Source organism: Bos mutus, chromosome 8 (assembly GCF_027580195.1).
Source record: "Bos mutus isolate GX-2022 chromosome 8, NWIPB_WYAK_1.1, whole genome shotgun sequence".
Taxonomy (NCBI): domain Eukaryota; kingdom Metazoa; phylum Chordata; class Mammalia; order Artiodactyla; family Bovidae; genus Bos; species Bos mutus.
Window position 1 is genome coordinate 37,871,999 of NC_091624.1, and position 12,679 is coordinate 37,884,677.

The 12,679-nt window shown below is 51.3% G+C and overlaps 1 protein-coding gene across 2 annotated transcripts in view; it reads left to right on the forward strand.

Moving 5' to 3' along the window:
* The window catches only part of B4GALT1 (beta-1,4-galactosyltransferase 1), a 55,723-nt gene that overhangs the window by 23,994 nt on the left and 19,050 nt on the right, over positions 1–12,679 (forward strand). Inside the window, exons 2-3 of one of the 2 annotated variants that reach the window (XM_070375473.1) lie at positions 5,483–5,718; positions 11,779–11,959. In XM_070375473.1, the coding sequence (XP_070231574.1) occupies positions 5,483–5,718; positions 11,779–11,805 (263 nt within the window). In that variant the 3' untranslated portion in view covers positions 11,806–11,959. Of the gene's footprint in view, positions 1–5,482; positions 5,719–11,778; positions 11,960–12,679 lie in introns of those variants that run through there. The other variant, XM_005903016.3, reaches the window with a different exon arrangement.

Genomic DNA, 12,679 nt, shown 5'->3' on the forward strand with positions numbered 1-12,679 from the left:
TTTTATTTTATTTTTAAACTTTACAATATTGTATTGGTTTTGCCAAATATTGAAATGAATCCGCCACAGGTATACATTTAAATTAAAAAACAATCAATCCAACATTAAAATCCACTGTGATCATTTCCTAAAAGAAAGGAGATCTTAACATTTAATGAGTAAGAAGCACTTCCTCTTGGAAGAACGGCATTCTGATATATTGATTGCTTTGAGCTTAATGAAGGACCACCTACATTATCTTTTGTTGTTGTTCAGTCGCTCAGTTGTGTTGTGACATGGACTGTAGCCCCCCCAGGTTCCTCTGTCCATGGGATTTTTCAGGCAAGAATGCTGGAGTAGGCTGCTGTTTCCTTCTCCAGGGTATCTTCCCTACCCAAGAACCTGTGTCTCCTGTGGCTCCTGCATTGCAGGCAGAGTCTTACCACTGAGCCACCTGGGAAGCCCCACATAGTCCTTACATTAACCATTTTGTCTTGGGCTGGTGAACCGTTGTCATCACCCCACTTCAGGCCGAGGACTGTCTTGACCAATCGGTTGGTCAGTTGGGAAGCCGTGACTGGATGTTCCAGCCTCTTTGGCTGAGGCCAGAGGAATGAACCAGTGGCTTGGCTGGCAGGGTGGCAGGGTGTCCATGCTGGGCTGGCTCTTGATCTGTAGGGCTTCTGACGAGGGGCGCGTGTGTGTTTGGGTTTGCTGTGCTGGGCTCGGGAGCAGTGGAATTTGTCTGAGTTGAGCTCACACATTGAAGTTATTGAGCGACTTACACGCTGGGCCGTGACCTGGACTCCCAGCTGAGAGGCCCACGTGGCAGAGCTTTAGCAGGAGGAGCTGAGGACAGGCTCACATCTGCTCATCTGCTTACGTAACCCTGCCTCCCGGCTCTCAGAGCCAAGAAAACACACAAGCCGACCCAGCGGGGCCAAGGGTTTGTGGTAGCACCGCCATGCGCCACCCAGCAAGGGGGCCTTGGCTCGGCCTTCTGCCTCCTCCTCACACCTCTCCCTGAGGCCCCCACGGTGTCTCTGAGACTGGCTGGCAAGTCCCTGAGGTTCCGGGCAGAGCTGGTCACTGCCCTCCTGGAGTCTGAGCGCTTAGACTTTGTCATTAGGACAGAGCCAGGTGTGCTGCCCAGGACAGCCCCTGCCGCGTAGCAGGAGGTGTGCAGGGCACATGGGGAGGCTTCCCACCTCGCGCCAGACCCAGGAAGGCATTCGGCTCCAGATCGGGAGCCTCCACGGCTGCCGAGCCCTGACCCATCTCAGGGTTGTGAGCTGGAGGGTTCTCAGAGCAGTGGCAGCTTCAAGGAGAGAAAGGGGGGAAGGTGTCAGATTGGGCAGGAAGGGCCAGGATTCACTCTTCCCATCCATGTGGGAGACACGGCAGGGCTGTAAGAGGGGCACAGGGAGGAGCAGCGAGCGGGAAGAGGCTGTTTGGTGATCAGGCTCTGCGTGGAGCCGCTGGGACAGCCAGTCCCTTAGACAGCCTTGAGCCAGGGTAGTTTTCACATGGGTCCTGCCCTTTTCAGCAGGGAGTGCCTCGAGGTCAGGAACTGTCGTGTCTATCCCATCATCACCTCCCACCTCCCGACCTGGTTCACAGTGGATGTCCAGAAAGTATTGATTGAAACGAATTGAAAGTGGCCTTGACACACCACAGGAAATGTTTACATTAAACAAACACTTCAGAAAAGACTCTGGCTTGATGCTTGAGTAGGTTCCCATGGATGGGTGGTCACATGCTATTAATACCACACTCTGGGATGAAAGGAAGGGGAGGAAGGTTATCAGCTCCCATAACTGGGTGGACAGTGTTATCAGTTGCTGAAGGAACTCTGGAGCAGAAGCTGGTTGGCCCTAGGTAGTGGTGGTGGTGGTGGTGGTTGGTGGAAGTAATGAGGTTAAGTGTTCATTTGAGTTCCAACCCCTGGAATTTACAACTGGAAACCAGTATCCTGAGAGTGGATGGTCGTCACCCAAAGATCATCCAGTAAGTCACCGGCAGAGCTGAGCTAGGGCCCAGGCAGCCTTTTCCTGACCAGGAAACTCTGCCTCACCGCTGTCTTCCTAGAGCTGCCGAAGGGACGAGATTAAGATGCTTTAAGCCTGCAGGTGTCTGCTCCAGGGAGGCCAGGCAGCCCAAGTGTAAAATACCTCTTTCCTGGGTTGGTTTCAGAAGTTGTGAGAAAGTTGGTAGAGTGACAGTCCAGATGCCCTTTGGGTTCCCGAAAATGAAGATATGTTTAGCTGCATCTTCCGAACCAAAAGTGGGGCAGGCCGTGGATGGAGTGCAGATGTCATGAGGCCTTCTGAAGTGAGAAGAACCTGAGCACCGATCTTTTCTTCGTGTTTTTCACAAGTGCCCTGTGCAGCAGGGCCTCCCAGAAGGCTGTGCCCACGGCTGGGGAGTCGAGTAACCCGGGCCTATGGGACCTCGTGGGAAAGGGCTACTACCTCCCCGAAGGCCCCAAGCTTGTGAAGATGCGCAGGCTGGCCCTGTCCGCTCCCCACCTCCCAATTTGTCCAGAAAGAGTTGCTTGGGCTGCTTGTTATTTACGTGGGTCCTTCCTGAGATCTGACGAGTCAGACTCCCTAGGGCAGAGGCCTGAGATTCCATGTTTTTACTGATTGCCTCACTTGATTTTGATGATCAGTGTGGATAAAATGGTCACACCAACCCCTTACTTAGCTCTGGGGCATAGGACCTACTCACTGGAGGGCACCATGGGAGTTTGGGGCTGGGGCAACAGGCAGTCGTGGGAGGGACTGGTCTGTGAGGCCTCTGTTCCTCCAGAGACCATGTGCATGGCCAGGGAGAGACCAGGGCTTTTTGGTTTTGTTTTTGTTGCGCAGGGTCTTTGATGCTGCGTGAGAGCTTTCTCTAGTTGTGGCGAGCAGGGGCTTCTCACTGCAGTGGTTTCTCTTGTTCCAGAGCACAGGCTCAGTAGTTGTGTGCGTGGGCTTAGTTGCTCCACTGCATGTGGAATCTTCCTGGACCAGGGATCAAACCCATGTCTCCTGCATTGGCAGGTGGATCCATATCCAGTGTGCCACAAGGGAAGTCCATGACCAGGGCTTTTGATCCCTAAAGATCCCCTTCTGCCCAGGAGGTCTGCCATCTGAGCTCTGTGGGAAGGAGTAGAGATAAAGGACAAGGCCAGATTGGGGCTTCAGTTTGAAGATTCTGGTCTCTCAATGCCATTAGAGGAAAGAGGGAAGGGCATTTCTGGCAGAGAGGAAAGTGTGGGCACAGACACAGTTTATAGGGGCGGGAAGGGAAGGGGAGCTAAGAGGCTTAACCCTACATGGTCCAAGATCATGGCCTTAGAGCCATTGGAGGGTTTTAGCAGGAAAATGACAGGATCAGAGCTGTGTCTTGGAAGAAAATGGACTATTGGGAGCAGGTCCTGTGAGGATGGAACTGGATCATTGTCAGAGGGAGGGAAGGGGTGAGGAGTCCCAGGGATCCAGGAAAGGTGAGAGGAAGAAGAGACGGCAGGTTCACACCTGCTGACAGGCCAGAGGAGCGAGAGTCATGGCTTCCTTTCCTTGGGCTGCCGCATCTCGGGAGAGTGAGTGATCCATGAAGACGAGAGGTGCTCAGACAAAGTCACATGCTACTGACAAGCCAGCAGAGGCCCACACTGGCCCTCGGGTGGTCCTCACCAGCATGTTTCAGGTGAACTCGCTCTGAGCTTGAGATCAGGGTCTGGCCTCTGTTGTGTTGTGTGTAGTTTCCTTCCTGTGGATGGTTTGCTCCACAGGTAAAGTTGGTTACGCTAGAGTAATGGTTCCCAAAGCATGTTCACTGATAAAATGGTTCTGTGGCTAAGTAAGTTTAGGAAGTGGTGGGTTAGATAAAGTGAATGGGGTTTCTTTCTCTTTTTAAAAATATTTATTTGTTTATTTGGCTGCTCTAGGTCTTAGTTCTAGCACCCAGAGTCTTTGATCTTCATTGCAGCACATGGGATCTTTAGTCGCATCCTGGGAACCCTTAGTTGTGGCATGTGGGAGCTAGACCAGGGATCGAACCGGGTCCCCCTGCATTGGAAGCATGGAGTCTTAGCCACTGGACCACCAGGGAAGTCCCTGAATGGGGTTTCTTGACTGCACAGCTCCTCAGAGCTTTTGGTGTGCCTTATGACCTTCCAGAAGCAAGATTTAGTTTGTGGGGTTCCCAGACTTCTTTGACCAGGGGAACCTGTTTTTCCATTGAGCATCTTACTGGGACTAGTGCTTCCTGGAATCCACTTTGAGAAAGTCTGGCCTACCGGGAATACTGGGGACCTGGTTTGAAATGTTGACTCTGTCCACCATCCCCTGTCTGTCCCTGGGCCTCTTTCTCCTGCCCTCCCCTTGTGTACTGTGGCAGAGGCAGTCCTCACACTTGGAGTCTTCTCTCGGCTCCACCTGTTTCTATTTAGGAGGCGGGGACGTTCATTCCTGTATCTGGATCTTGACTTTGACCTTTTCCTCTGCTCCTAACCTGCCACTACCTCAGAATCCACCATCTGGATCTCATCAGTTTTTCCTCTAAGCCCCAAGCTCTCTTACTTTAATGTGCTGTACTTAGTTGCTCAGTCGTGTCTGACTCTTGGCGACCCCATGGACTGTAGCCTGCCAGGCTCTTCTGTCCTTGGGGATTCTCTAGGCAAGAATACTGGAGTGAGTTGCCATGCCCTCCTCCAGGGGATCTTCCCAATCCAGGGATCAAACCCAGGTCTCCCTCATTGCAGTAGGATTCTTTGCCATCTGAGGCACCAGGGAACTTAATTCTCTCATTTGGAGCCGTGTTCTTCCAGGACAGAATCTTTGTGGAGTCTCCCCCAACTTCTTCTCCCTTCTTCATCCGCTACTTATTCTAAGCATTCTTCTTTGGTGTTCTTTCTGGCTGTTCCTTCTGTTTCCCCAGTTCCTCCAGCCCCTCCCCATCAAATTTGTTTCATTCATGCATCACATCCCTTCCCCAGACATGGGTAACCCATGCCACTCGCTGCTGCCTTCTGACTTCAGGCCGATTTCCTCAACACTGAGCTCCTCAACACATATGCACGCTTCCCTTCCAACTAGGTTAGGTTCAGAGAGATGATGTAAGTTGTTTGTCCAAGGCCACACAGCTGGGAGGTAGCAGAGTTAAGTTTCAACGTCCGGATTTCTGAGAAAGTGCTTTCTCAACCATGCTCTCTGATCCTTACAACAGCTTGTCCGGAAATCTGAGCAAGAATTACTCTATTTCCATTTTTTCAGTTGAGCAACGTAAGAGTCTGAGTGGGTCCTGGGGTTAGGAGAGTGCTTCAAAGGGTGACCAGCTGTCTGGGTTTGCTGGGGACTGAAAGGTTTTCCGAGATGGTTGGTCACACTGGTGCTGGACATGGTACCTAGTGCTCGGCCTGAGAGCCTTTTCCATGGCCACACTACTTCCCCAGGGATGGCTTCCTGAGGCAGTCCTGGAGCCTGATGTCTTCTCCTTTCCCCCACCTCTCTAGTCGGCCCCATGCTGATTGAGTTTAACATACCTGTGGACCTGAAGCTTGTGGAGCAGCAGAACCCGAAGGTGAAGTTGGGTGGTCGCTACACCCCCACGGACTGCATCTCTCCTCACAAGGTGGCCATCATCATTCCATTCCGCAACCGGCAGGAACACCTCAAGTACTGGCTGTATTACTTGCACCCAATCCTACAGCGTCAGCAGTTAGACTATGGCATCTATGTTATCAACCAGGTGAGGTCTGGGGGGGTGGAGGGAGAGAGGGAAGGCATGCATGTCATGTGTGTGCATGTGCACACTTATGTACTTAAATATGTGAGTGATGAGGGGTGAAGGAATAGAAGTAATCTTTTAGACATCTGGCATTTTGAAATTCTACCATTACCACCCTCAGGTGCAAATGAGCTAAATGCTGTATAGTTACCCCTACCCCCACCCAAGAATTTAACTTTGGTATTTCAAGTTTAGCCTGAATACTTAAATTCCCATCTTTAGACTATAATCTCCCAGGTGGAATAACACATCTAACTTATCTGTCTACTAAATTCCATTGAAATTCCTTTGAAGAGACAGAGTATATACATTTCCATTTCTAAAAGGCCCAGTGTCCATTTCACTTCAAGATAAACTATGGATCTTTTTGTAGTAAGTTAGTTTGAATAGAAAGATTGTTAGCAGCTGACAGCTTCCATCAAAACTGAGGGACTCTGTGAGTGTTCCTTGGACCAGAAGAAAAGCTAGAAACAACAATGTGTCCATCAAGCATTTCTGAGCACTGCCAGGACAAAGCAGAGAGATACTAAAGAAACGACGAAGTTTCCTGGTTCTACCTGTCCTGAAGCTTCCATCCTCATTTATGGCAAGTGGGACCCTTCCAAGGAACAATTTCTAATAATCTCAAGAACTGAATCTCAAAGTGGGAGAACAGGTGGTAGGCAAAACCCCTCAGGGCTGTTGGAGGGCCTTGGCCAAGTGAGGCACAGACCAAGGCCCCAAGAAAATCTGCTTGTAAGATAGCCAGGCAGTTAGGCTTTATCATGGAAGAATATTTGTATTATGTAAGAGAGAATAGGTATATGCCCTGCAAAATCCAAGCCACTTCAGTCCAACGAGTATTTGTTTAAAAAAAGCCCTGCCGTCAAGGAACACTTGTCTGATGTCAGTGTGCACATGTCGATCATGGTAGGATTCAGGAGCCCGTTATTAAAGCAGTGGCTCTGAGCGCCTGGAAGAGGAAGCCACGGTTACCAGGCCATCAGGGATTACTAAGCACAAGCCACGCCAGCTGCCTCTCCTTTCCCTCATTGATAATTGTTATACCAGTAGATGAGTGATAACACGGTAGACACCGTGGCAGATTGTTTCATCAGGGTGTCTGATAGCCTCCTACAAATCTGACTAAACAGAAGTTAGACAGCTGTGGTCTGGGTGGCATATAAACTGTATAGATTAAAATGCATAACTTGGGTAAAGAGTGTTAAAGAGAGTGAGTGATGATGCCAAGTGTTTGAATTTAGGTGACTGATCGAGGAAGACTTGGGGGCAGGAGTGGAGAATTGCTAATGTATAGAAAGGTTGTATTTTAGGTAAATGTGAGATTGCCTCGTTCAATTATGAAGTCAAACATATATTGGACCGGTAAAATTTAGCTGCTGTCCTAAGTTCCTATGGCAGGATTTATATAGATATTACCCAAGTTTCAAACAACAGATTTCCACATGTCTTACACCAGCTATTTCCTCCTGCCTGCCCCAGTCCAGGCTGGCAGAACAATAAACAGGCAAGCCAGCTTGGACCAGCGGTACTGCTGTGCCAGCTCACCCCGGTCACTGCCCAAGACGGGACTTCTCCCCAAGTGTGCTCTCCGAAATGGAGACCTGAGGTCATGTGCATTTGAGGGATGCTGGGGACAACGTGAAGCAGGTTTTGTTCCTGCAGAGGCTTCAGTGTCCTGGTGTACATGACAGCCTCCAGAGGGAACTCGGCACGTTTCCTGAGCTCATCTGACTGGAGGAACCGCCTTCCAAGAACCATCTCAAGTGACAACTATTCTGTGAATTGAAGGCTGGGGGAAAGCAGGCCTCCTCTTCTCCCACCTCCTCACTTTCCCTAGGATGCTGAGAAACATCCCCAACTCCTGTCTTCTCCCACATGTATCTCAGCATCGGAAGGATTTTATTTTTCATTTTTCAAACCTTTACATCTCTTTTTTTTTTTCCTCTAGTCTGGTCAGTATAATCATCTCCCCCTCAACACCCCACCACCACCCCTACCCTCTGCTCTAGTCCGTCAAACCTTTACATCTCTTTTTTTTTTCCTCTAGTCTGGTCAGTATAATCATCTCCCCCTCAACACCCCACCACCACCCCTACCCTCTGCTCTAGTCCGGGTCTTGTGGTTTCTTCATCTTTTTCTGCTCTCCCAAGGGTTAACTTTCCGCCTTGAGAAAATCATTTCCTTTATCTCCCTCTCCCCCAGCTAATCTTATTTCTTCTGCTCCAGCTCCACCCTGATTATTTCTTTGGGAAAATATGATCTGACTTCCAGGTAACCAAGTCAAAAAGAAACCTGAAATTGCCCCTACCTTTCCAGCAAAGAACATCTTGTAGGGTATCTATAAGAAACCCATAATAAAGCAATGATAGGAAAACCCAAGCCTTGAAAGAGGTGGGAGGGGAAACATTTGGAGCGTGCCCTCTCTACAACTTAGAACTCCCGTGTTCCCTGTGTTACAATTAGATGCTCCGGTTCAGAGCATCTGGCTTGGGTTTTGTGTACCATTTGTTGAGCAGCTAGGCCTCTTAGCCTCTTCCTGTCTCAGACACCCTGCTGTCATCTTGACATTCATTCACTGCCCCACCCCAACACACACACCCGATTTAAGAAGAGAAAGTGCCTAAAATAGGAGGGGCCCCTGAGACATCTAGCCCTCAGGTTCTCGGGCAGGTTTTTAAGAACAAAACCTCCCCCTGCCACGTTGAAATGCTGCCTAGCCCTGCATCCACAGTGGGTCACATTGGGTCACAGCATGTTCTGCCTGAAGTGGGGGCTGTGTTCCCACCTCTATCCCTGACTTCCCCTTCATTCTTTGCCGGGATTCACCTGTACCCCTGAGGTACAGAACAGAGAGTTCTGTTCTCATCTGTTTTGCCGATGAGGAAACTGAGGCTCAGGGATCGGGGGAAGGGACTGGTAGGAAGGCACATAAGCCACAGTAGGGCTGCAGCTCCGAGCCCAGCCCCGTGCCCTAGTGCCCTCTCAGCACATTAGCACCAGTTCCCTTCTCAAGGGCACTTAGTCCCTCCTCCTCAGAGCTGGGCGTCCAGGACTGGCAGTGAGCTCCAGGCTCAGACTGCCTGGGTGCTGGCTCTGCCCCTTCCCAGCTCAGTGACCTTGGACTCAAGTCCTTCACAGCTCGGTTTCCTCATTCATGGGAGGGGAAGCCTTCAGTCCTTTGCACGCACGGGACGGGGCTGTGACGCACACACCTGGCACACGGGAACCCTCTGTAAACATTAGCTGCTTTGAGTTCCTTCTCCCCCCGCCCCTCACCGTCCCCCATCTTCCTGCCTGTTTTCTCTGCCCAGGACTATGGTGATAAACTCTGTACTATTCTCCCTGCCTCCTGTTTCACCCCCTGTCAGTACCAGTATCGAGACCCTCCCTCCCATTCTTGGGTTCTCTGCTTGAGCAGAAGGTCGTGGACTTAGGGACCATGGCCCACCTGCCAGCTTCTTCAGAGAAGGGTTGTGTCTCTGGCTCCACCCACAGGGGTGAGCTTGCATGGGTTTCTATGGCTCCTGCTATGGATCCTCAGCTGTTGACCACTTTCTTTTGGTTCAGTCCCCTCCAATCCCCATCATAACTTGCATCTCACAAGAAGAGGGGTAGAGGGTTGAGTGAGTCCTGAGAAGCAGCAGCATTGCTGTCTGTCCTCAGCGTCCAGCCCTCCTCCTGCCTTCTCCCACTGGTGTCTGAATATCCTATTAGGGTTCTGGCGGGTCCGGCCTGTCAGAGCCAAGGGTGCTACTCTGAGGCTCAGATATCCTACCTGAGGTCCAGCGCAGGTACAGAGGAGGACAGTAAGGTATTTTAGCAGATGGGAGATGGGGTGCACACCTCACTTCCTTATACTTTCATTAAGAAAGGAAACTGTAAAACCATCAAGGGCAGAGGGAAGGCAGATCACCACCTGGCAGCCCTAACTCTAATAAGAAATACAGGATGTTTGTGAGATAAGTCACCAGGGGAATTACCAAATGGATGACAAATGCAAGTGGGTTCATAGTAGCTGTGACAGCACCCTGCCCCAGAAAGAGGGCCCAGGATCCGTCTCTGATTCAGTTTGTAGGTCTTCTGGTGCCTCTGCGCTCATTAAGTTTTTCTAGCTCCGACCATGGCATGCCCTCTCTAAACTCCATTATGTCCTCGCCCACAGGCGAGGGTCTGAAGGGCATGGAAGCCTGAGCTTGGCACCCGGACTGAGACCTGCCGCCACTTCCCCTCAGGTCTCCTTCACACGCCGCACTGGACTCACCACCATCCCTGAGACACGCTCCCTCCTGGACCTCTGCTCATGCTGCATCGAATACCTCTATCCTGTGTGCCTCCCTTCCCTCCCCTGGTTGCTTTCTTTCTGGCCACCATGGAAGGCCCTCCCCTTAGCTCTGCAAAGGCTTGGAGTGGAGCTGTGCTGCCTTCTCCATCTGGGCTGCTTCCAGGCCGCATAGTGCTTTCTAGTGAGGGGAGAGGAGTGCTTGCCTGTGTGCGGGCTCTCCCCGCCCCTGTGGCCCCGAGACCCACATCCCTCAGGCTTGACTCCCTTGTCTGCCTGACCACCAGGCTCCATGCTTCATCCACTGCACGGTTAGGGTGTGGAGCCAGAGCTGCTTCCTGTGGATCCATCAGCTCTCGGGACAGGACCCTTTGCTCCTGGCTTTCTGGCAAGTGAGAACCTGAGACGTGAAGCCTCCTTTCCCCTCCAGGCCAGGTCATGACCCCTGGGAACCTGCATGGCCTTCTCCCCTCTGCCCCGTCAAAGCTTCCTGCCCAGCAGAGACCCTACTTTAGTCCTGTGGTGGTTGATGGTCATAATACATGATGGTCTTTTGGACTGAGCCTCTTTCATGGTCTCAAAGTTTGAGTTTTGACCGTGACAGCCCCTACTGAGGCAATCGGTACCCCTCCTGCACACTGTTCCTGCTGAGGGAAGACTCCCAGAAGGGAGCAGCTTGCTGGGGGTCTCGCGATGGCCGGGCAGCAGAGCCAGGACAGAAATCACCTGCAGCCCCTGGAATGCCTCACCTTGCCATGTGTCTGTTCCTCACTGAGGAGCAGCTCCATTTCCACTTGGCAGTGTCCCCCGTGAGTCCCACTGGGTCACAAGAAGAGGACAGTGGCTTGGGAGTAGCAGCCTCAGAACCCCCAGGAGGCTGGCCCAGTTGTCATGGTTATGAGTAAAACCTGGCCTGAACGGAGGGCCCAGCTCCCATCAGAAGGGTCTCCGTCCAGCTTTGGAGTTTTTTCCCTCTTCCTTCTCATCTGTGCACAGTCGTGAAGTGGTTCTAAGCTGCTTGTCTGAGACCAAGAGTGGGCAGGTTTGGAGACAGCCCCTGGCACCCTCAGTGAGTGAGAGCCTCTGTTACCCTCCTTGGCTGCTTACCTGTGTCCCTGGGCCAGGCAGCTGATTCCTAAATGAGGCCAAGACTGTTAGAGTGAAGCAGGCTCCTGCGTCTGCCCCGCTCCGGTGGACAGCTGCCTGGGCCTGAGGCATCCCCCTGGGTTGGTTTCCATCTTGATTGTCTGTTTGCCACCCGCCTCCCTGCCTTGCATTTCCTGCCTGAGCTGTCAGCACCCAGATTGAGGTATGCAGGAGTAGGGCTGCAGAGGGGTGGGACCGGCCCCATTCTGCAGCAGCCCCTTTCTCTGGGCACTGGGACCTTTGGTGGGATAGCTGTAGATATCCGCATCCCACCGCTGCTCATGTGCTGCCCCCGTGACTGGTCGTTTCCTTTGCCGTGTGTTTCCCCTTGCTCTGTCTGTGGCTCGCTCCAGCCTGCAGGGATCATGTTGAAGCAGCACTTACATGTACTTGCCTGAGCTGGTGAATTGCCTCCCTGGGCATTGTCCTGGGAAATGTCATTCCCCCGTGACTTTGTGATGGGGACTGACCACTTATTAGGAATGTGCCTTTGCCTTGGAAACCAGGGTGGCCACAGCCCAGACCCTTGCCTCTCTTCCTCACGTCTCTCCCTTGGAGCCATCCTTGTCTCTCTTTTCTTTTTTTCCTTCTAGTGGGGGCCCTTTGCTTTTCCTTGTTAATCCTGTTTGTAGCAAAGCAAGCTGAAGGAGGACCTCCTCTCTGTGATCTGCTTCTTGCTCTCCACCTGCTCCTCTTCTGTGCCCTTCACCTCCTAGAGAGAGAGAGGAATGCCGACCTTACTACCGCTGCGACTGCTGCCGCCGCTGCCACCACTGCCGCCACCCTGGTAATGTCCACATGCCCCCAAATCCAGTCCAGAGCCCAGGCGCTGCTGGACAGGGGGAAGCTGTGTAAATGATCCTGAGCATGTGCCATCCAGGGCCCTGGGGTTTCCCAGGCAGGGCCCTGGCCCCTGTGGGCTCACTGAGAAATGCTGAGGTTGGTGCGAGCCCGCCTGTTGTGCAAAGGTCAAAGAGACTGCATTAAAATCAAGCCGGAGTTGAGCTCATACTGTATGTATGTATACTTTTGTACCTTGCTTTTTTCCCTTAAATTGTATATCATCAGCATCTCCCATGTTATTTCATAGTCTTCATAATCATCACTTTCCATGCCTTCATAATAGTTGAGCATGTAGTTCTACCATAATTAGTGTAGACATTCCTCTGTTAGAAGGCCTTTAGGTAATTTTCACTTTCTCAGTAGTGTAAATAAGACTGTAATGAACATCTTTCAGTTTATGGCTTATTCTGTGCTGTTTCTTCCATATTTAGATTTATTTCTCTAGGCTAGATTTTCAGATACAAGACTATGGGTTCAGAAATGGTGTAAACATTTCTATGGTTTGTAGTATAAGTGGCCAAATTGCTTTCTTGAAAATGAAGCCTTTATTTTCTGAGTGTTTTTCTGCAGAAAATCTCATCTCAGTGCCTTAGGCCCTGGGAGAGAGGCAGACATCCTGCTGTAGAACTGAAGTTTTAAAATTATTTTCTG